This window comes from Delphinus delphis, chromosome 6, assembly GCF_949987515.2.
Source record: "Delphinus delphis chromosome 6, mDelDel1.2, whole genome shotgun sequence".
NCBI classification, from domain to species: Eukaryota; Metazoa; Chordata; class Mammalia; order Artiodactyla; family Delphinidae; genus Delphinus; species Delphinus delphis.
Window position 1 is genome coordinate 49,961,377 of NC_082688.1, and position 21,860 is coordinate 49,983,236.

Sequence of the window (21,860 nt, forward strand, 5' to 3'; positions counted from 1 at the left end):
GATAGGGAGGGTGGGAGGGAGGGAGATGCAACAGGGAAGAGATATGGGGATATATGTGTATGTATAACTGATTCACTTTGTTATAAAGCAGAAACACACCATTGTAAAGCAATTATACTCCAGTAAAGATGTTAAAAAAAAAAAAAAAGCAAGCATACTTGCACTAAGCAGCCCTCAGTCAAAGTCTGAAGACAGCTGGTGAACAAACAGCACAGCCCCTGCCCCCAACTTGGGTGGGAAAACTCTGAGGCACGTGTTTCATACCATTGACTAGCATTTCTTGGGGGGATTGAGTTCTGGTCTCCCGTTGTAGAGTTTCCTTGTATTTCCCAAACCAACTACTTGAACTCAAAACCTGATCTTGGGGTCTGCTTCCCAAATTACCATCTCCCCCAGCCTCCACCCCGCAACTACTGGTGTTTCCTACACCAGACAAAAGCACGGTTGACAGAAGCAGTAAACTCAGGGATGGATAGAAGGTTATGCTCACTTCTCTAACCAGCAGAGGCTGAACACGCGGCTCATGAAGCAGGACTACCATGCAGACTCGGGAAGTCTCAGGTTGGAGGGTAGAAGGTGCCCCAAAGAGACCTGCTGAGGGTACAAAACTTTACATAAATCCCCCGTTTTATCCTACAAATTCGTGTGAGGTTTGCACTCGGCTGCACGACCTACCCTGTGTTTTAAACACCCACCACCCACTCTGAGTACAACGGATTTTGCAGAAAGATGGATAACGCACTTTCCTTGGGGTTTCATGCATGTCATGCTGCTATTTGAGAGGGAATGGCCCTGAATGCTCTAGAATTGCTCTCTGGATTAGATCAGAAGTCAGAGTGATGCTTCAACACCGCAGTTTTAGGTGCTTTCTCCAGAACATTTATTGAATGGCCCTCAGAATCACGCTACTGCCCTACAAAAAAAAACAGTAAGAAATGGACCTCCAAAATCCTCCTTGCAAGTAAGTGGTCATGATTGCATGAGGCAAAATGAGACCCCACAGAATAAAAAGAATGGGGGAGGCGAGAGAATTCTGGGACAACTCCCCCGCTTCCTGCATGTAGAGTGAACACTATGCTCCCTCCTCATGCTTGTCCTTCCTATTCTGACATTCTTCCCTTTCCTCATTTGCCTAGCACCAGTTTTTCTTCCTTATACTCCACATATATTGTAGGCAGCCTTAAATCCTCCCTAGGACAAAGCTGAAAATGAACTAAAAAGGTATGGGGCAGACACTGGTGGTCCACTGGGCACCACTGGGACATTCTAGGGAACAGAGGTCCTTCCTTCCTGCCTGCACCACCTAACGCATCACAAAAAAGTGCTGGAGCCAGATGACAGCCCAGCTCCTGATCAAAAGCCTCCTCTCCTCCCTTCCTTGAGTTTGCAAAAGGGCTCATTCCTGTATTTGAAGAACACAAGCAAACTAAACCATCATATATTTAACCTGTTTTTTTTTTTTCCCACCCACAAAAGGTGGCTTTTATTTATGAAATATGCAGATCTGAGTCAGTGCCTTGAAGTCTGCTCAATTCAAGGTACTGCACTGGATGGTATATAAATTAGAGCACCAAACTGACAATACAACCAAGGATAAATTTGTAATGTAACTCAGTTATGAATAAGCTGAATTACCAACTCTGCTAAACACACGCTTATCATCTTTGTGTGAATTCTTATTACAAAAAGCCCTTAATGGAACCAAGACTCTTCTCCTTTCCTACATTCAGGGTACTTTTGATTCACACGAACCTAAATTCCTTGTCTGTTTTTTAAAAAGTCTAAACATATTTTAGCCTTTAAGAGTGAATGCGGGAGTATAAACGGATGCAACTTTTCTAGGAAGCAATTTGGCGTAAACATCAAGAGTCTTAAAAATGTTCCTCTGCTTTTACTCAGTAATTCCATTTCTGAGTACCCACCTAAAGAAGAGGACTGGAATGCTGATCACTGATATACAAAAATGGATTATATATAAAAAGGTGCATCTCCTGTAAAAAGAAGCAAAAAATAGGAAATAATCGAAACGGCCAACACTAGTAGAACTATCTACTTATGCAGCAGTGGTCACGGCATGTATTATTATTCTGCAGTTATGAGCAATGATGTTGCGTAAGTTTTACCTACCTGAAACGTTCAAACAGAAAAAGCAGGAAAGAGAACTGCACAGTGTACACCCAGCTATTACACACATGGACATCCACAAATATTTAATTGGAGGAAATGCACCAAAATTATCTGAGGGATGGGGCTATAAGTAATTTTTATTTTCTTTTTCATATGTCTTTATTTTCCGACGTTCAGCGATGAGCATGTCCTCACTTTTATGATCAGTAATTGAAATAAAAGCTGCCCTAAAAAGTAGGAAGTAGTGTAGAAATCCACCACAAAGCACCTTGATTACAATGTCCTCCTTTTTATTAAATTATAAAACTGACTGCAGTCAATACACACAATTTTGGGAATGTGTTTTTCTCGAGTATCTGCTTTCGTGGAACACATGGTTTTAAACAGACAGACAAAAATATTTCTATATCAACTTCTTGGACTTCAAGCTATTTAGCACTACCAAGTATAGCTATTATATATACAGTCAGAATTTATGGAAAATATTACAAAGACAAATGTCTTGAAAAGATGACACGGTACAGAGAAAACCATAGCTCTTAAACTGGTATAAAAATTTAATCAGAATGTTTTAGTCCATTATGGCTTTGTATAAAGCTTCAAAAGGAGAAAATTTAAGACACTTCTCATCAAAGGCACTTACATAGTTGTAATAAACTACTTCTTTGAATTCAATTTGAGTCACATAGTATTTTTATTTATTTTTTTCACATTCTGTCTCTCATTGAAACGGTCCTGGAAAGCAGCTATTAATGAGGAAAAATAGTTATCATTTCTTAATATATATGTTAAAAATACGCAAACAGAATTAATACAGATTTTGGTCCACTGAAGCAGGTAACAGTATCAGACGGTAGTGTTTCTCTTAATTCTGAGCCAAAAGCCATAAGCTCCCCAGACTCAGTCCCCTGGGCTCCCCAGGAAGTGCCCCTACATCTCCACAGTGCATCAAAACTGCAAAGAACCATCCTCCCACGGCTGGTGGGAATGCTGCTCTGAGTGGGCGGCAGCGGGGCACCCAAGAGTCAATCCTCGGGCATCTATAATTCCGTGTCCCGGTATCGGGAAGGCTGGCCGTAATAATTGCGTTTTGAGTGTTCCGACAGCTGCTGTCGGTATTCTTCCTCCTCGGCGTCACTGCCATAACCTCCTCTGGGATCCTGATAAAGTCTGGCAGGGCCTTTCTGCGGCTCGGGGGGCCTGGAACTAACAAAGTGAGAGGGTTACATGAAGCTGAAATCTCGGGCCTCCCCGCCCGTGATGCATGCAGTGGTCAACTGCCCAGGACGGCTGGCTCACCTGAGTCACACTCTGCTGACAAGCCAGGGCACTCCTGGCCCGGCTCCAGGTTCCCAGAGTGGTAGGAGTGAGGACGGGAATAACAAGGCCAATGCCCCCTTGAGCAGCGAGCGGGGAAGCTGGTCACGTGCTCCCCCTGACCTAAGAACTCTCCAGCCAGATGTGGGTGCCTTCTTAAGCTCACTGGCTAAAAGCTCACAAGCAGAGCAAGTTCTTTGCCAGTTTCAGTCAATTATACCAAATCCCCTCAGTTTCCAGGGGCCACTTGGTAGGCTGTGCCACAGTTCAACTGGCAAAGAAGAAATCTGCCTCTAGTTTTCTGTTGCGCGTTAAAACTAGACTCCAGTTTCCAGTCAGAATGGCTGCAAGAAAATGTGATTGTTTTCTTTTGTTTCCTATTCTCAGAAGCAGGAAATGATCCAGCGTAAAACCTCTACAGGAAGACACTGTGATAATTACTAGTGCTTATGTAGCACTTTCAACAGAAAGCATCTTACCAACACCGGTCGATTGATGTCACCTTCCCTTCAGACCACAGCTCAGAACAAGTGGCCTGACTTTGCTAGGTGACGCAAAGGAATTAACGAGCTTGGCTAAGAGCTTGAAAATATTAGCAATGAAACAACTGGCATCTAAGCCCCAGGAATTTTGCTCATGTGCTATCTGAACATAATTTAACACATCTGTGCCCCAATGGGTCTAACGGCACTGACTTGGAACGTCAATGATTACACCGTGTCAGTTTTAGCAGACAATCAACACTACCATAAACTTTTGACTCTATGATCTTTACAATTAATTTGACTGAATAAGCAAACGGTTGACCAGGAAAAAGAACAAACCTTCTTGTTACTTTGAAATGTAGGTGAAAAAAATTCTTTCTTAGGCATCCAAGTCCTAGACAAGCCCCTTTTTTAGACCTATACCTTCCGAGCAGCTCTTACCTTGTGTACTGGGGTGGGCCGGGCTCCGGCTTGGGTGTTTTGATTGGAACTGCATAGATATCGGGATGCTTCTGAGCAATTTCAATCTGTGGTGATTAAGAAAAAAAAAGAGGGAAGGGATGAATGACTAGACAGTCAGCTTGCTCATTCCCTGCTGGTTCCATTTTCCAATCCCATTTCAAGGAGAAGAGGAAAAAGAGAAGCAAATCTCTAGCTTCTAGGGTTGTACGTGATGCCTAGTGGTATACGTCAAATAGGAAAAATGTTTAAAACTAATGAAATTCTGCCGCATGCTACAATATGGTTGAACCTTCAGGACACTATGCTATGGGAAATAGGCCAGTCACAAAAAGACAAATACTGTATGATTCCACTTATATGAGGCTCCTAAGTTGTGAAATTCATGGAGACAGTAGAATGCTGGTTAAGGAACTGGGGAAGGAGGTGGTGGGGGTCATTAATATTGACATATACAGAGCTTCAGCTGAGGAGGATGACAAAATTCTGGAGACGAATGGTGGAGGTAGTTCACAGCAATGTGAATACACTGAATGCCCCTGAACACTTGCAAACGGTTAAAATGGTAAGTTTTGGGCTTCCCTGGTGGCGCAGTGGTTGAGAGTCCGCCTGCCGATGCAGGGGACACGGGTTCGTGCCCCGGTCCAGGAAGATCCCACATGCCGCGGAGCGGCTGGGTCCGTGAGCCATGGCCACTGAGCCTGCGCGTCCGGGGCCTGTGCTCCACAACGGGGGAGGCCACAACAGTGAGAGGCCCGCGTACCGCAAAAAAAAAAAAAAAAAAAAAGGTAAGTTTTATGTATACTTTACCACCAAAAAAAAAAGAAAGAAAAGAAAAAAGAGGTCTCTTGCCTTCTGAGATGGCCCACACTCTGTGGAGTGTGTTTCTCCCAGGGCCACTCTTGCCTGTTGAGACGAACAGTGTCCTGTCTATGGAATGTGTATCTCTAAATAAATCCACTTCTTATCTATCACTTTATCTCTCACTGAATTCTTTCTGAGATGAGACACAAAGAACCTGAGCTTTGCTCCAGTGCTTTGTGACCACCTCGAGGGGTGGGATAGGGAGAGTGGGAGGGAGATGCAAGAGGGAGGAGATACGGGGATGTATGTATATGTATAGCTGATTCACTTTGTCATACAGCAGAAACTAACACACCATTGTAAAGCAATTATACTCCAATAAAGATGTTAAAAAAAAAAATGAGCTCCAGTAAGTCTTGACACCAGGAACTAAGGCCCCCAGCCAGGTGGAGGATGGAACGATGACGTTGACCCTCCTGACTTCAATCAGCTAAAGCTTGGACTCTGTCAAGCTCTGCCCCAATTCTATGCTGAATTCTCTACTCAAGCCCCCTGATGAATATGCACGTACCCTTAGTTTAAAACCTCCCCAGTTTTGCAGTTCGGGAGACGCTACTTTGGGAAAAGATCCCCAGTGTTCTCCTTACTTACGGTGAGTAATAAATCCTTCCTTCTCCTGCCCCCGCCACCAAAAAAACAAAAAAGAAAATCAGAAAAAGGCTCAGAAGCACTGCCATTGTTGTGACAAACTTAAATGAAAAAAACTCCCATAACCACTGGGCAGAATATGCTTAAATTCTTCTCTGGCTTCTGAAAGGCTTTTGTGCACACGGCACAAAAATTCAAACAGTATCAAAAAGGACAATCTACGGGCCTTTCAATTTTAGCACCCAAGGTGTGCAGAGTTTCTATGGCAAATCTGGGAGCAAATTAAAACTCAGTTATCAACTGTTTTAACAAAAAACAATTTCAAAGAGGCCATTAATTCTCTCTTGTCACACTTCCCCATTCTAGAACCTGATAAAAAGTTCTGAAGTATGAAGGGCAGAATCCTATTCACCTACAATGTTAGGTTTTCTTGACTGGAAGAAAAAGGGATGCGCTGATAGCTGGCCACCTGGAAATGACACACATACAGAATGTGCCTTTGTATCACGCGTGTGAACATCCTTTCATGTTTGTCGCAGGGGCAAAAGGACTGCAAATCATTATACTGCAATGAAACTTCTTTAAAATTCTTACTGATGACACACTAAGATGACCTAGTGGTTGAAAAAGAATTACCCTTGCATTCTGCGCTTCTTGGAGCTCTTGCATTCTCTGTAATCTCGCCTTGTGATCCATCTTCTCAAATATTTTTACTTTGCCCAGGACAGACTTGGGGGCGCTGTCCTGCTCCTCACTGCTTTCTCCCACCTCCTCACTCTCTGGGGGAGGGACGGGAGTGGACGGCTTCAGTATAGGCCGTCCAAAGGCAGGTTTTGCTGCAATAGGAGGTGGACATCCTTTGGTAGATGTCCCGGGGATTTCATTACCGGCAACAGCTGAGGGGTTTGACTTGTATTCATAGGATCTAGAGAAGTCAAAGGATTCTTCTTTGTTTTGGGTTTTGGCCTGCAGAGAGCAATGACATAGTTTTAACTGTGAGCTTTCGGTTTATTTTCAAATCTCTATTAGTGATTTAATACACTCCATTTCCTGATCAGTTTCCAAAGGTGGTCAACAAATTCCATTCCGACAAGGAATCAAATACGGCAAGGCACACGGCCACTGATCTGGCATCCGGAGCCCTACCTCACTCCCTACAGAAGAGAATTAAGTGCTCAGGAAAGCAAGAGGGTGCTGGGGACGTGCTAGGAGGCCCGCAAGTGCTAGAGGTGGATCAGACCTAACTTTGTACTAGAGGAGATCAGAATTTTGGAGAAGACCTCAGAACAAGTCAGGCTTCAGGATGGAATAGTGGCTCCCGAGCTCACACCACGCAGAGGGCGCGTGCCCAGCCCGGAGGTCCAGCCAGAGGTGCAAGAGACTGGGGTGGGGAGTAGAGAGGGAGCATATCACGCTGATGGCCACTTTTTCTTCATACTTCCATCCTAGGCCTGCTTGTCAATTTTCACTGTTCTATTTTAGGAGGTCACCAATTACTTCTGAAAGCCCAATCAATTATTACTTTCTTCTTATCTAAAGTATTGAGTTAGAGAGAGAAATTTTATTGGGTTATAAGGAAAAGCCTAGAGTCATAGCTTTGATTCAGAGAGGGGTAAACCATCGTACGACATACGCCCATGTGTCCTCGCACCGATTCTGTTCTGGACAATGGTTTATTTAAAAAATAAATTAAATGGTCCTCCTAATGAGACGCATTGTCAACAACGGTGGTGATTGTTTTCTTTAGCACGTCACCAGGAAGGATTTTTCAGGTGCATCTAAATCAGATCATGGGCAGAAAAATTTAATTGGACAGAAGAAGAAAAACAGATTCTAAGACAGGTGATTCTGGGCATGCAGTATTTATCAAACTTTTATTCTTTCTACATAAATAAACAAATAAACCAAAACAAAAGGAAACAAACACTAATAGTCCTAAAATTATATGTTCTTCTAAAACTGCCTTTCCATTCTACTATTTCACCTTTTCCTAATTTTTGGTTTCATCCAAAAGGCCAAAAGATAGGCTCTAATAGAGAACCTGGTAAGTCAAAAACATAATCCAATACCATATGATTGTGCGTGCTCCTCCCTGGCTATGCGAGGAGCTCCAGGGGCATACGCTTCCTTCTCCTTCCCATCCTGGGCTTCCCAGCCACGTACCTGGGGCGGCTCTGGCTTGAATGCCGGGGGCGGGCTATTGTCCCTAAGTTGATCTCTGCTAGCAGCCCTCCTCATCTGAGCTCCTGGCTCTGGGCTAGGTTTCCTTATGCTCTACAAGACATAAAGGTTCATTCATAACAAGAACATCCCAGCAGAAAGAAGAGAGCACTGGTCTGCTTTGCTGGAGTTCTTCAAACTTGTGGGAATTCAGACGTTAAGGTTCATAACTTGCATAAGTTGAGCTACTGACCCAGTGCTTCTTTACTAAAAAGGCAGGTACCAGGCATATTCTCCCATTAGCAAGTGCTTAAGATACATTTTTCCAAAACTAGCTGCATCTCTCCCTTTAAAGTATGAAAACAAAAGGTCTTCCTAAAGTCTAAAATTTCTTTTGTCACTAACAGCTGTTAACGTTTTAAAGCATTAGCTCAGCTGTATCTGCAGACATTCATGAGTTAATTTATTCTTTACCACTTGTCCAGCAGTATATACTAATTTGTCATGGTGAGTTGCTCCTCCTTTCAACTTGTATTTTTGGTACTTATACTTCGTAAAGAATAAAACCATTCATTGAAATGAGCTAAACTGCTAAAGGGAAGTCCACAGTAATAATTATCCAAATATATGAAGCGTCTTGTCTACAAAGGTAATTATCCCAATGTTCTCTGAGGTGTAACTAATAATCGCTCTGATCCTTAGTGCTGGCCATGTGATTCCTAGGATCACAGAAGCTGTCTATTCGCTGGTCAGTGGATGCATAGTACATGAGATCAGACATATCATTAATCAGCAAACTCAATTAAAAAATTGAAATACAAGAGAGAAGGAAACTGATGGGGAAACAGGAGTTTTTGCAAGATTAGAAAGGTTAAAGGTAGGGTGGAGAAGAAAAAGCACGGATACCTAAGAGTACAGAGAGAGACCTAATCAAAGGTTACAAGTAAATATAACAATACTGTATTTAAAAATAATGTCCCACTTGTAATTTGGACAGCTGGCCCGATATCATGACGTCATGCCCGACAGCATCTGTGTGATCAATGCTGATCACTCAACCTCTCCCGGCGCTTAGTTCCTGTCCCACTCTCCCATGGACCACATCCACAATCATACAGGCACTGGCTTGGAATGAGAGGCTCCCTAGACATCATCCACTCCAACCCTTAGGAATACCTGCCACAGCACCCTGAATAAACAGCTGGCCGGAGGAATTCAAGTGAAACGCCAGAACCTCCTTTTCCTGCCCAGGGCCGGGCAGCCCATGGCCTCCTCGCCTCACCTCCTCGTGCTGCACCGGCTCCGAGGAGCGGGTGATGGAAGACACCAGCGGCTCCTCAGCTGGCTCATCCAGCTCATTGTCAGTGTAGGCACCTCCTTCGCCGTCGGTGTCTTCAAAGTCACTGATGAGGCGGCTGTCGCAACTCAGATAGTCCGCGCCCATGGCGGTTAAGTAGGACATGCGGTCTTCGGGGTCATCATCCATCCCTTCCATCTAGAGGAATTTGTTTTGGAGGGTCAGTGGGATCTGACATGGCTCCTGGGAGTGAGGACTCAAGAAAATTCCCAAGGGCACAGCCAAGTGCCTGAAACCTTGGCTTGTTCTAGAAAGGGAAGTCACCTTTATCCTCCTGGAATCACTTGGCTTTAAATTACTAGGTTAATTTTTGTGCAGAGACTCAGACTAGAAACCCTCCGCCCTATCTCTCCTTGCCACCATCCGTCCTATATACCACTACTGAGCCAGGCTTCCTCAGACTGTTGCACTTTCTTCCAGAATTTGGCTCTCCTCCAGCTGTCTCTGTTGTATTTGTCTCCTACCAATAGTGCACGCTGCCTTGAGCTGCACACCTCGCCGCTCATCCATGAGATTCTCAAATCCTTGAGGGCAGAAGCTATGTCCCGTTCGACGTGTTCTCACCACAGAGGCTAGCATAAAGCCACAGTGGGTATAAGCACTCAGTAGATGCTACTAGATACTCTGACTAAACACGCAGTTCCTAAAGGGCAAGACTAGGCTCAACCATCTAATCGGTAATGGAGGCACTTCTGCAACAAACATCGTACCTCGAACGTCTCACAAACTACCTCAATTCAGCTGGACCACAGAATACCAGCACCAAAGGCTCCTAGCACCACAGGGAATTCTATAGTTTCTTTGCTTCCTCCCTGAAGTAGGGCTGCGTGTAAACTGCCTCCACAGATGAGACGCGAGCCAAGGTTAGGCGCCTATACAAGGACCCAATGCTCTCCCATCACCTACTCAAATCCCTAGGACACATTCTCTGCCAGACTTCTTTCTAAGCCAATGATTCAAACTCCATTAGCTTTTCTTCTTTCTATTAATTTTTAACCGTGTTCTCCACATAGCTCAACCTCACCTCTCCACTCTGAGTTTCCCAAGTCCTTCATAATAAGCTGTGGAGCTCAACACAAGGTCTTGTAAGCTCTGATTAGTGTGCTTGGAACAAAACACTAGTTACTACGTTAAAAGCAAAAGGGAAGTGAATGTAGGGCTGCATATATCCCATTCTGCTTTTCTTGTAAACGTCCCTTCATTTTATTACTTTTTCAGAGAATTTATAAATTTTCGAACTACTGATGCACATGTTGGGATCACTTGAAATGGGCATGGTTTTACTACATTCACTACCCTCTGGAGAAAAAACTCAGAACGCGGACTCTCACCTCATAGCAGAGTATCTGTGCCACATACCTTTCCTTCGGAGACCCAAACTGCTTCTCCTTGCTGATGCTGAATCGTGTCCTTCAGGCTGCCAAACCAGCTATCGTTGGCTGAATTTAGGTTGATTGTAGCTATAGAAATGCAAACCAAAAGGTGTGCCTCAATTTCCAGAGAAATTTTTTTTTTTCAGAGAAACTTTTATTAGAAATCCCATTGGACATAATTTATCCTAACTTTCATATTTAAGTTAAAATTCTGGCAGATGAAAGAGAAAGTGTTTACAAATATTTGAACACTAAATCCCTTTAGTCGAATGTAATTAAAACCATTACCATCTTGGGGCTTCCCTGGTGGCGCAGTGGTTAAGAATCGTCCTGCCAATGCAGGGGGACACGGGTTCGAGCCCTAGTCCAGGAAGATACCACATGCCGCGGAGCAGCTAAGCCCTTGCGCCACAACTACTGAGCCTGCGCTCTAGAGCCTACGAGCCACAACTACTGAGCCCACGTGCCACAGCTGCTGAGCCCGCGCACCTAGAGCCCATGCTCCACAACAAGAGAAGCCACTGCAATGAGAAGCCCGCGCACCGCAACGAAGAGTAGCCCCCGCGCACCACAACTAGAGAAAGCCTGTGCACAGCAACGAAGACACAACACAGCCAAAAATAAAAATAAATAAATTTATATTAAAGAAAAAACCTATTACCAACTGGCCGTTGGAGTTTACATTATAGGTGGATGTTATAAAGCTAAAAATGGATTAATTTCTTTAAAGAATGTCTATCTTTCAGAAAAGCTACCTTAAAAAAATTTGTTGTTTTCATTTTGACCTCGCCATACAGCTTGTGGGATCTCAGTTCCCCAACCAGGGACTGAAGCCAGGCCATGGCAGTGAAAGCGCCAAATACTAACCACTAGACTACCAGGAAACTCCCAAATGTGTTTTTTTTTTTTTTTTTTTTTCCCAAATGTGTTTTTAAACAGTGTGTTTTCAGGGGCAAAGATAACACATCTGAACCAAATATAAATATGCTGTGTTTTAAAGAGCAATACATAGACAGGAACATTATAAGTGAGAAAAACATATACCAAGGTACATGTTATCTCCAATAAAAAACTAAAGATAACATTTAAATGAATATCATTTTGATAGGATTAAACATTTTAGAATATAGACATAGATTAACCAAACTGTACAGGTGTGTATTTACAGAACATACATTTTCTATTCAGAACAAAGTATATCTTATGTAATGGCACTTACTATGATTGACCAAGTAGTTTTCCAAATACCTTACATGGATTAGCTCATTTCATGCTTTAACAAACCTCACAAGGCGGGTATTGCTATTATCCCTGTTTTACAGGTGAGAAACTGAAGCACAGTAGTGAAAGTAACTAGCCCAAGGCCTCGCACCAAGCCAGTGGAAAAGCCTCGATACAAACTCAGAAGTTTGCTTTTAGAGTCTATGGTCTTGGCCACGGCATGACAAACATGAATTTAGAGCACCGGTATAAAATACCAACCAAGTAAAACACATGTGATTGTTCTTCAGCAATACGTATTCATGGACCTAGGGTAAACCAGATAATCAAAATTGGGCCTAGGGCTTCCCTGGTGGCGCAGTGGTTGAGAGCCCGCCTGCCGATGCAGGGGACACGGGTTCGTGCCCCGGTCCGGGAAGATCCCACATGCCGCGGAGCGGCTGGGCCCGTGAGCCATGGCCGCTGACCCTGCGCATCCGGAGCCTGTGCTCCACAACGGGAGAGGCCACAGCAGTGAGAGGCCCGCGTACCGCAAAAAAAAAAAAAAAAAAAAAAAAAAAAAAAAAAAAAAAAAAAAAATTGGGCCTAAAATGAACAAACTGAAGGTAAATTAGGATTTTTAAAAACTATATCACACCATGGCCTGTAATTAAGGGGTATTGCATTATGTGGCACCCAAAAGAAAATGGGAACTTGTTGATAAAAGTTCTTTGGCAGCCTGTCCCACCTATCCTGAAGTCTGCATAATTCTTGGTAAAGAGCCACAAAGAACCAGTAAGCAAATTTCGTAAGCAATTATGCTTCAGGTTTTCCTCCTAGTAACGTATAGCATTCTTTCATTTAAAGAGTCCTAACACCGACCTTGGAAAATCCTGAATGAGCTTACAGTTTCCTTGGTTATTAATTATTTACAGCATTAGAATAAACCGATACCTTGGACAACTCAAGGAAAATTAACCTTGATTCCTTGGACTTCTGTATCCTTATCATGGTATTTTAAAAAGATTATTGTCCTCTTGGTAACAGAAGTGAGATCAGGCATATAGACAAAATGGGTGATTTGCACTAAGTGAGAACATTCAGCTGCCTTTTAAAGCTTTATGTTGGAGCTGTCTGAGATGAGTACAGTTTGTATTTATCATGAGGAAAACCTAAAGTTAAAAGGGGCATTTGTGGGGCTTCCCTGGTGGCGCAGTGGTTGAGAGTCCGCCTGCCGATGCAGGGGACGCGGGTTCGTGCACCGGTCCAGGAAGATCCCACATGCCGTGGAGAGGCTGGGCCCGTGAGCCATGGCTGCTGAGCCTGCACGTCCGGAGTCTGTGCTCCGCAACAGGAGAGGCCACAACAGTGAGAGGCCCGCGTACCGCTAAAAAAAAAGGGGCATTTGTGAAATGCAGAAAATATGTTCATGCCCCCTGATAAAATGAAAGAAGTCAGAAACCTCTTATTGAACCCACATTGAGGCAAGTATATGAAAAAAAAAAAGAGCTTTACAGTAACTAATTTCCTAAGCCCCATAAAAATGTAATTTCCGACTAAGTTGGTAACATCCAACTCATGCACTTGACCTCTCTTTAACAGGTGGGTGGGGTGCACAGCTATGATGCTTCCCTTCACTTGAAATCAAGTTCCTTTGGTTTACTATTGGCTTCTGCTCCTTAACTTTTTCAGATTCTTTGACTACAAGCAATACTGGTTAATTCCTGTTGTTCCCAACCTCTGGACTAGACCCATGTTCCCTTGGATAGAACGCCAGAAAGTGAAATATTGAAAGGAGCTTCACTCGGCCTCCCTCGCGGGTGGGAGTCCTGGGATTCTAGGGGCATCCCTTCCCAGCCCCCGCACAAGTGCGCTCGGTGCTTCTTCTCCTTCTCTACCCAAGGAGGTTGGGGAGCACCGAGAACAACAGCAAAAGGTGACATGTGAGGCTGGAGGGCTGGGGAGAAATCGGGAGTGACTGTAATAGGTATGAAGTTTCTCTTCTGGGTGATGGAAAAGTTCTAAAATTGATGGTGCTGAGGGCTATACATCTTTGAATATACTAAATACTACTAAACTGTACAGTTTAAGTGGGCGAATTATAGCATATATAAATTAAATTTCAGTAAAGCTATTCATGTGGCAGGGACCCTCTCTAAATGGACAAGCATCAACTGAAGCGCCCGGCCAGGGAGTGTGGCAACTTCCACCTGCTTCCTGTGGCCCTCACAAGACCCTACGTGTCCTTGGGAAACCAAGAACTGCCTCCTGCGGTTTGGGTATTTTTGACTAGTATATGATTCACTCCTCTCCCCAGGCTTTCTCAAACACTATATTATGGCATAGAAAATTTCTTTTACAATATGTAACGTTTATAAAGACTTTTTTTTTTTTTTTTTGCGGTACGTGGGACTCTCACTCTTGTGGCCTCTCCCGTTGCGGAGCACAGGCTCCGGATGCGCAGGCTCAGCGGCCATGGCTCATGGGCCCAGCCGCTCCGCGGCATGTGGGATCTTCCCGGACCAGGGCACGAACTCGCGTCCCCTGCATCGGCAGGCAGACTCTCAGCCACTGCGCCACCAGGGAAGCCCTATAAAGATTTTTAAAAAGCGTAAAATAGTATCACTAATAGCATTTGTTTAGCATTTCCAAAATCTCAGGACTGAATTATACAAATTTCACATTAATGAAATCTTAGAAAACTGATAAAAGTGCTATCCTTTGGTACTTTAAAAATCCCACAGTTTCATACAAAGGGTGGCCCTGTGTGGGTCTCTAAGTCCATAATTCCATTTCCGTGGTATTTAAACCATGAACTGAGTGCTTCAGGAATTCCAAGAAAGCATGTAACTTAAAATTCAGGTTTTAAAAAATAATTTTTGCAACATATGCATGCAAATGTATTCTAAAATAAATTTTTTTAAATGAGGGGGGAGGGTTGGGCAGCCTAATATTTTAATTTACATTGACAAGTTAATTTGCTTTGGGGCAAATCTCAGAATGAAGTTTCCCTGGTCATCTCCACTTAATTAAAAAGTATCTTGAGTTTGCAAGAAGAGCCATTTTATTTTTTTTAGTTTTTAGGTAAAAGGCATTTATTATATTGTAAAAATAGTAATGGACATATGTTAAAAAACAAAAGACCAAATAATTTATAAAATAAATTATAACTTTCAAAAATGACCAAGACATAACAATAAGTATAACAGTACAAAAAATGTAAATCAACAAGCACTAGCAATGTTAGCTTTTCCTGTAACCACGCACTATTATTATCATACTAAGCCCTGATTTGTCCTATATCTGAAATACTAACAATTTACCAACACACTAACAGTTTACAAATCTTCAGTTCTTCTACTCAATCACGTTTACTACACAGTAACTTCAAGAAGAGCCATTTTCAGACAGTCATAATTAAATAATCACCTGCGGGAAACAAGATTTTCTTGTTACTGTGCAACAAGGAAAAAAGAAGGATATTGAGCCTGGTGAGACCACCTGCAACATAAGCCTTGATTTTGAATTACTGTTCATCATAGTAGCTCTATCGTTCCCAATTATTAATTCATTAAAATGACATAAATTTAAAATAATAAAAAAACCTTGGATTTTGGCCATGGTGCACACAATCAAATCACAGCCTGGCCAGGCTGAGTGAGACACGAGGCATAGAAAGCGCTCAGTGGGGCCATTCACACAGCTCTCAAGAGTTAAACTTAGAAGTCTGGAAGATTGCTGCGAAAGGCCATCTCACAGACAACTGGGGCCTTTTGATAAGTTACCGGGCACCCTGCTCCATCCATCCTGATGACCAAATAATTCCATACTGAAGGTTGGCAACCTATGCTGACAGTGGATCACCTCCAAGTTCTAGATGAAATTGGACACTCACAGAGTCACAGCCTCCAACTTTAGTTATCCCCAAACCTTCTACTTCCTGATTAGCTTAGTCGCAATCATATGGATCTCAGTTCAATGGGCAAATTATCTATTAAATGGAGAAACAGCACTATATGACCCCTTTCAGCATTAGGATAATACGTCTGTGCTGTAAAGTATGTAGAATATTGGACCCACAGTCAGAGACACTACAGTGTCAGTCTGGGCTTAGCCATACACTAATGTGTGACCTTGTGGAAATCACCTGGCCTTTCCTATGGCCTAATAAGACAGTACACATGAAAGTCTGTACCACTGTTAGCCATAGCTATAATAAAAATAGTAATGATGGTAATAATAATTATAGTAGTAGTAGTAAAAACAACAGAGGAAAGATTATATATGAACATACCAAAAGCACAAGCTCTTAAGACGCTACATTCACAAAAACCCAGTTTATGACACACCATTCCCTTCTTTGCATTTGGCTAGATTACCTACCTCTTAGTTAGAGCACTTCACCATAGTGGTAAGGAGTGCATCTCACTCTTTAACAAGAAAAGCCAGTAAGAGTAAAATAGGGTCTAATGTGGACATTCATCAATCATTCACCCCCTCCCCTCCCCTTCCCAGTGTCAGATAAGCTAAAAATGACACAGGTTGGTGATGACTGGCACTGAACTCAAAAGAGCTATCATTATCGTAAGGATATTAATTACATCCACACAGTCTCCTCATGTTGCTCCCACAAAACTACATGACCAAAAACTTCATGCCACCCTGTTAGACCCTTAATTATACCACATTCACAGAACTAGTCATTTTCATAGATAGTGCACGTATTCAGTTACTAAAACAGGTCACATTCTTAAATCATTTTATTTTCATGAATAACAGTAGCAGTAGGCAGTAGGTCTTCATTTCAGGAACTTTAAAAAATATTCTATGGGACTTCCCTGGTGGCACAGTGCATAAGACTCCGCACTCCCAATGCAGGGGGCCCGGTTTTGAGCCCTCGTCAGGGAACTAGATCCCACATGCATGCCACAACTAAGGAGCCCATGTGCCACAACTAAGGAGCCCACCTGCTGCAACCAAAGAGCCCATGTGCCGCAACTAAGGAGGCTTGAAGCTGCAACTAAGGAGCCCATGAGCCGCAACTAAGACCCAGTGCAACCAAATAAATAAATATTTTTAACAATTCTATTATGGAAAATTGTAGACATACACAAAAGTGAAGAGAACAGTTTAACAAACTCCCATGTACACGTCACCCAACAACTATCAACTCTTGGCCAGTCTGGCCTATAGTCTCACTTAAGATTATTTAAGCAAATCCCAGACATGATATTAGGTCATCCAAAAATATTTTATTTAGCATATATGCGTAAAAAATAAGAACTCTTAAAAAAACCCATAACCACAATATCATTTTCACCTTAAAAATAGGAGTAATAAATCCTTAATATCATCTAATATCCAGAGTGTTCAAGTTTCTATTTCAAGGACATTTTAAAATAATGAAACCAAGTTCTGATCACCTTGTAAGTCAGCACATGCATGGATGGTAAGCAGAGAACCATGACACAACCCATAACAGATATGGGTACTCGGTGCTACACCAGGCTTAATCACTAGCTTCGTAGTCCCACCCCAAAATTTGAGCCTCATCAAAATGACCAGGTATTGTGTATTATGGATCTTTATGATCATTTTCAAATAGTCAAAATTACAAAGCTAAATGTACAAACGCCAGGAGTCTAGTATACTCACTTTATAGGATTAGCGACTTTTCAAGGAGTCATGGATAGAATTTCAGATTACTATTCTCCATTCTGATTATTTTCTTATTCCTTCCATTCTACAACTCTCTATTTCTCACTTTTGAGCAAAGAGGCTACATTCTGCATTTCACTTACCTGTGAAAAGATGTGCACAAGTTTTTTTAAGCTTGTTGGCTTGGTCGAATAACTTCCGAGAACTTTTGTTGGATGACGGATTCAACCTCTGTCTCATGGTTTTGACACCTTGTCTAGAGTCTGGGTTGAAAAAAATCACAATCGGGAACCACTGAGTATAATTCAACAGGTCCACGGCTTTAGGAGTCACATCCAGGAGCGCATGCTTTTCCTGTTAGAAATGGGAAAAAGTTACATAAATGGGTATGTGAGTGAATATGTAAAGCCACATAGCATCAACGAGTTTGTATTGATAAGTAAAGGCTGCATCAGATAAAATGTACCAATTTAAATCAAAAAGCAGAAAATGTTACCCTCCACTTTAATATTACCAATCTATGAGAACTTCTGAGAAAATGAATTAACAGGTTATTTGGTATAATGCTTAGAACTCAGAGAGAACCAACATATCAGTGCCACAGAACATCATCTGGTTTCCACATACTGAAACAGCTTATGTTTATAGTCAGCTTTTATCATTAACAGTTAATAATTATTAAAAATATAGATTCTATTCTTGAAAAGACTGCAGCAATCCATGACCCAATTCTTTCTGACAGCATGGCCTTCTGGTGAATTTCCTCACCTGTTCAATAATTTGCCTCACGGTATTTAACCGCACCACCCCGGAGGATTTCTCAGATCCCGCGTCTCTTGGTTCCGTTTCTGCAAAAGCAAAAAAAGAAAAAGGGGGGGGAGGGACTGAATAAAATTTTCGAAACCAGTAACAACCAAGTACACCAACCTAGCATCAGCAAGGATGGGACAGCTAACATTCGCTGTCTCCTAATGAGAGGCAATGGGAAGGACCCACACTACCTGTTTAACCAAAATCTAACCAGGGGAAACAGGCCAGGCCAACAGGGAACATCCTATGAGACAAATGGCTTGGACTGTTCAAAATATCACATTACAAACTAATTTAGAAAAAGGAGGAGATCAGAAAGACATAAAAATCAAATACACTGCATGCTCCTTGGTTGCGTTCTGAATTTAAAAAAAACAGTAGCAACAAGCTATGAAAGACATAGTTGGGATAAATGAAGAAAATTTGAATAAAGGACTATATACTACATAAAATTATTGTATCAGTGTTAAATTTCTTGGCTGTGATAATGATATTGTGGTTGTATAGGAGGAGAATTAGGAGATTCACAGAGGTAGGAACTGTTATAATGCCTGCAACTTAAACTTTCAAACAGTGCAGCAGAAATTATAAAAATTTGTGTGTGTACCTGTGTGTATGCATGTGTGTGTCTATGGGGGAAAGAGTGTAGATGGCAAAACGTTACCTGTTGACAGTGACCCCAGATGAAGGGTATGTGGGTGTTAATTATTTTTTCTGTATGTTAGATATCTTTCAAAATAAAAATTGGTGGAGAAAAAAATATCACTGACAGACTTACTAGCAGTTTGGAACAGGTCAGGCAACTCATTTGCCAACTTCTCCAGGGCTATATCTGCTATGGGGCCAAATAAGACCACAGGTCTCTTGAAACCAGCTGAAATGAGATAAGAAAAGCCATGAAATTAGGTATAAAATAAGCTAGAAGGATATATTGTATAACATGAGGAATATAGCCAATATCTTATAGTAACTACAAATGAAGTATAACCTTTAAAAATTATGAATCACTATATGGTACACCTGTAACATATAATATTGTACAGCAACTACACTTCAGTTTAAAAAAAGCCATGAAGATATCTACATGTCCTTAGCTGTTAAGAAGCAAAAGTATTTTATATATTGATAACACAACTAAATGAAAGAAATTGTGTGTTCTCCCACCTCCAATTCAGACTAGCTCTTTTCTGAAAAATAAAAGAGCTCCCTCTTTTATTATAGTTCACTCCTCCCACTATTACTAAAGATAAGCTTTGCTCTACAGAATATATAAAAACTTCTGAATGGTAGTATTAAAAAAATAAATAACTGAGATTGTAGAACTACGAGTTGGCACAGCTCACTTTTTTGTAAGTCTTATTTCATGTTTAAACATGATTCCAATCTGTAAGCTGGCTTGGCCTAAGGGATACAGATAAGTTGGAATGTGATAATTAAAGTTAAAAAACAAAGAAAAACAGGCTCTGAGCCCAGTCGGATTATTTCCTGGCCCACTTGGCTTCCACACCTTCTCGAAGCAAAACCCTTTCGTAAGCCGGGAACTTGGTGCTGACTGACACAACGGCCGTCAGGTCTTCCCGACTCTTCCGTAGGTTCTTCTTCACGCCCGACCTCTGGCCGCGCATCCTCCAGAAGTCTGCCCTGTCCCCACTGCTGTCTCTCTGGGCAGTCTGAACGCTGGCCATCTGTTCTGCTCTGAGAGAAGAAACCAGGGGAAGTAAAGGTCTAAAGCCAGGAAATGTGCAAATGTGTGGGTCACTAATCAAATTCAGTCAATGTCACTCATGGACTTAGATTAGAGGTGCAGCTTGACAAAGAGCAAGTTGCACGGGGTGAGAAACACAGGGCCTTCCTCTTCTGGACGGAGGCAGAGAAAGGCTAGGTGCACATAAAATCCAGCAGAAATAGCTCAGTAACAAACATGATGACATGGCTTGTTCTGTTTAGGCTGATATAAGACACACCCTGTCTTACTGTACTTCGCTTTATTGTGCTTTGCAGATATTGCGCTTTTTTTTTTTACAAATTAAAGATTTGTGGCAACTCTGCGTCGAGCAAGTCTATCTATCGGTACCATTTTCCCAACAGCATTTGCTCGCTTTGTGCCTCTGTGTCATAGTTTGGGAATTCTCTCAAAATTTCAAACCCTCCACCAGCAAAAACACTATGGCTAACTGAAGGTTCAGATGATGGTTAGCATTTTTTGGCAATAAAGAACTTTTAATTAGGGTATGTACATTTTCTTTTTACACATAATGCTATTGCACACTTAATAGACTGCAGTAAAATATAAACATAACTTCTGTATGCACTGGTAAACCAAAAAATTTGTGTGACTTGCTTCACTGCGATATTCGTTTCATTGTGGTGGTCTGTAACCAAACCCGCAGTATCTCCAAGGTCTCCTCATACACAAGAAATGGATGATGGGAGAGGTCGTGATGACAAATGATGAAGTTATATGGGGCTTCCTTTGGCGGGGGAAGGTGTTGTTTACTTGTGGGAGGAAGGCTTAAAGGGGTTGCGTGGGAGTGTGCAGTCTCAAGATACCTGCTTTTGTTGGGGATTAAGCCCTTCTCCAATTCATTTCCAATCCTCACGGCCAGCCAGTGGCCCAGTTTCCCATCGTACAGCGTATCTACCACACGGAAGACCTCCCCTCTGGTGAAAGCCAGGCTCTGTGGAGTTTCTTTCTCACATTCAAAGTGGCTTCTTATAAAAAACGAATCCCCTCTGCCACAAGCCAGTATGTCTCTATACACTGAAAGACAAAAGCATCATTGCATGTGGTACTCAGCTTGGCCAGAGGTCTTTTCTGGAAGAGTTATCAGCTCTCTGAACTCTGATCACCCTCTTTACTTTCTTTGCATTTAGCGAACTCAGCACACAGGCCCCACGGGAACCATAGTTCAAACAGGAAGAAGGACAAGTAACTAAGTTCACGAGTTGCTGTGATGGTTAATTTTATGCATCGACTTGACTGGGCCATGGGGTGCCCAGATATTTGGTCAAATATTATTCTAGGTGTGTCTATGAGGGTGTTTCTGGATGAGATTAATATTTAACTCGGGCAGACTGAGTAAAGCCAATTGCCCTCCCTCATTTGGGTGGGCTTCAGCCAGTCCACTGAAGGCTTGAACACAACAAAAAGGTAAACAGTCCCCCGAGTAAGAGAAAAATGAACTCTTCTTCCTTTCAAAGTGGGATGTCAGCTTTTCTCCTGCCTTCAGACTCAAACAGATACACTGGCTCTTCCTGGATCTTGAGCCAGTCCGCCTTTGGACAGCAACTACACCATTGGTTCTCTTGGTTCTCAGGTCTTTGGACTTGGACTGGAACTAAACCATTGGCTCTCTTTGGGTCTCCGGCTCACCAACTCACCCTGAAGATCTTGGAACCTGCCAGCCTCCATAATCATGTAAGCCAATTCCTCACAGTATCAATAAATAGCTCACTTTCTCC

General features: G+C 42.4%; 1 protein-coding gene across 4 annotated transcripts in view; it reads right to left on the reverse strand.

Moving 5' to 3' along the window:
• Positions 1 to 2,380: 2,380 nt before the first annotated feature.
• Positions 2,381 to 21,860, reverse strand: part of TJP2 (tight junction protein 2) — a 134,154-nt gene continuing 114,674 nt past the window's right edge. For 2 of the 4 annotated variants that reach the window (XM_060014647.2, XM_069540768.1), the window contains 11 exons: positions 20,949 to 21,159; positions 19,906 to 20,093; positions 19,177 to 19,272; positions 18,357 to 18,436; positions 17,732 to 17,942; positions 10,717 to 10,817; positions 9,283 to 9,495; positions 8,004 to 8,114; positions 6,477 to 6,806; positions 4,371 to 4,456; positions 2,381 to 3,333 (listed from right to left, as the gene is read on the reverse strand). In XM_060014647.2, the coding sequence (XP_059870630.1) occupies positions 3,168 to 3,333; positions 4,371 to 4,456; positions 6,477 to 6,806; positions 8,004 to 8,114; positions 9,283 to 9,495; positions 10,717 to 10,817; positions 17,732 to 17,942; positions 18,357 to 18,436; positions 19,177 to 19,272; positions 19,906 to 20,093; positions 20,949 to 21,159 (1,793 nt within the window). In that variant the 3' untranslated portion in view covers positions 2,381 to 3,167. The remainder of the gene's footprint in view (positions 3,334 to 4,370; positions 4,457 to 6,476; positions 6,807 to 8,003; positions 8,115 to 9,282; positions 9,496 to 10,716; positions 10,818 to 17,731; positions 17,943 to 18,356; positions 18,437 to 19,176; positions 19,273 to 19,905; positions 20,094 to 20,948; positions 21,160 to 21,860) is intronic. The other 2 variants (XM_060014646.1, XM_060014648.1) reach the window with 1 other exon arrangement.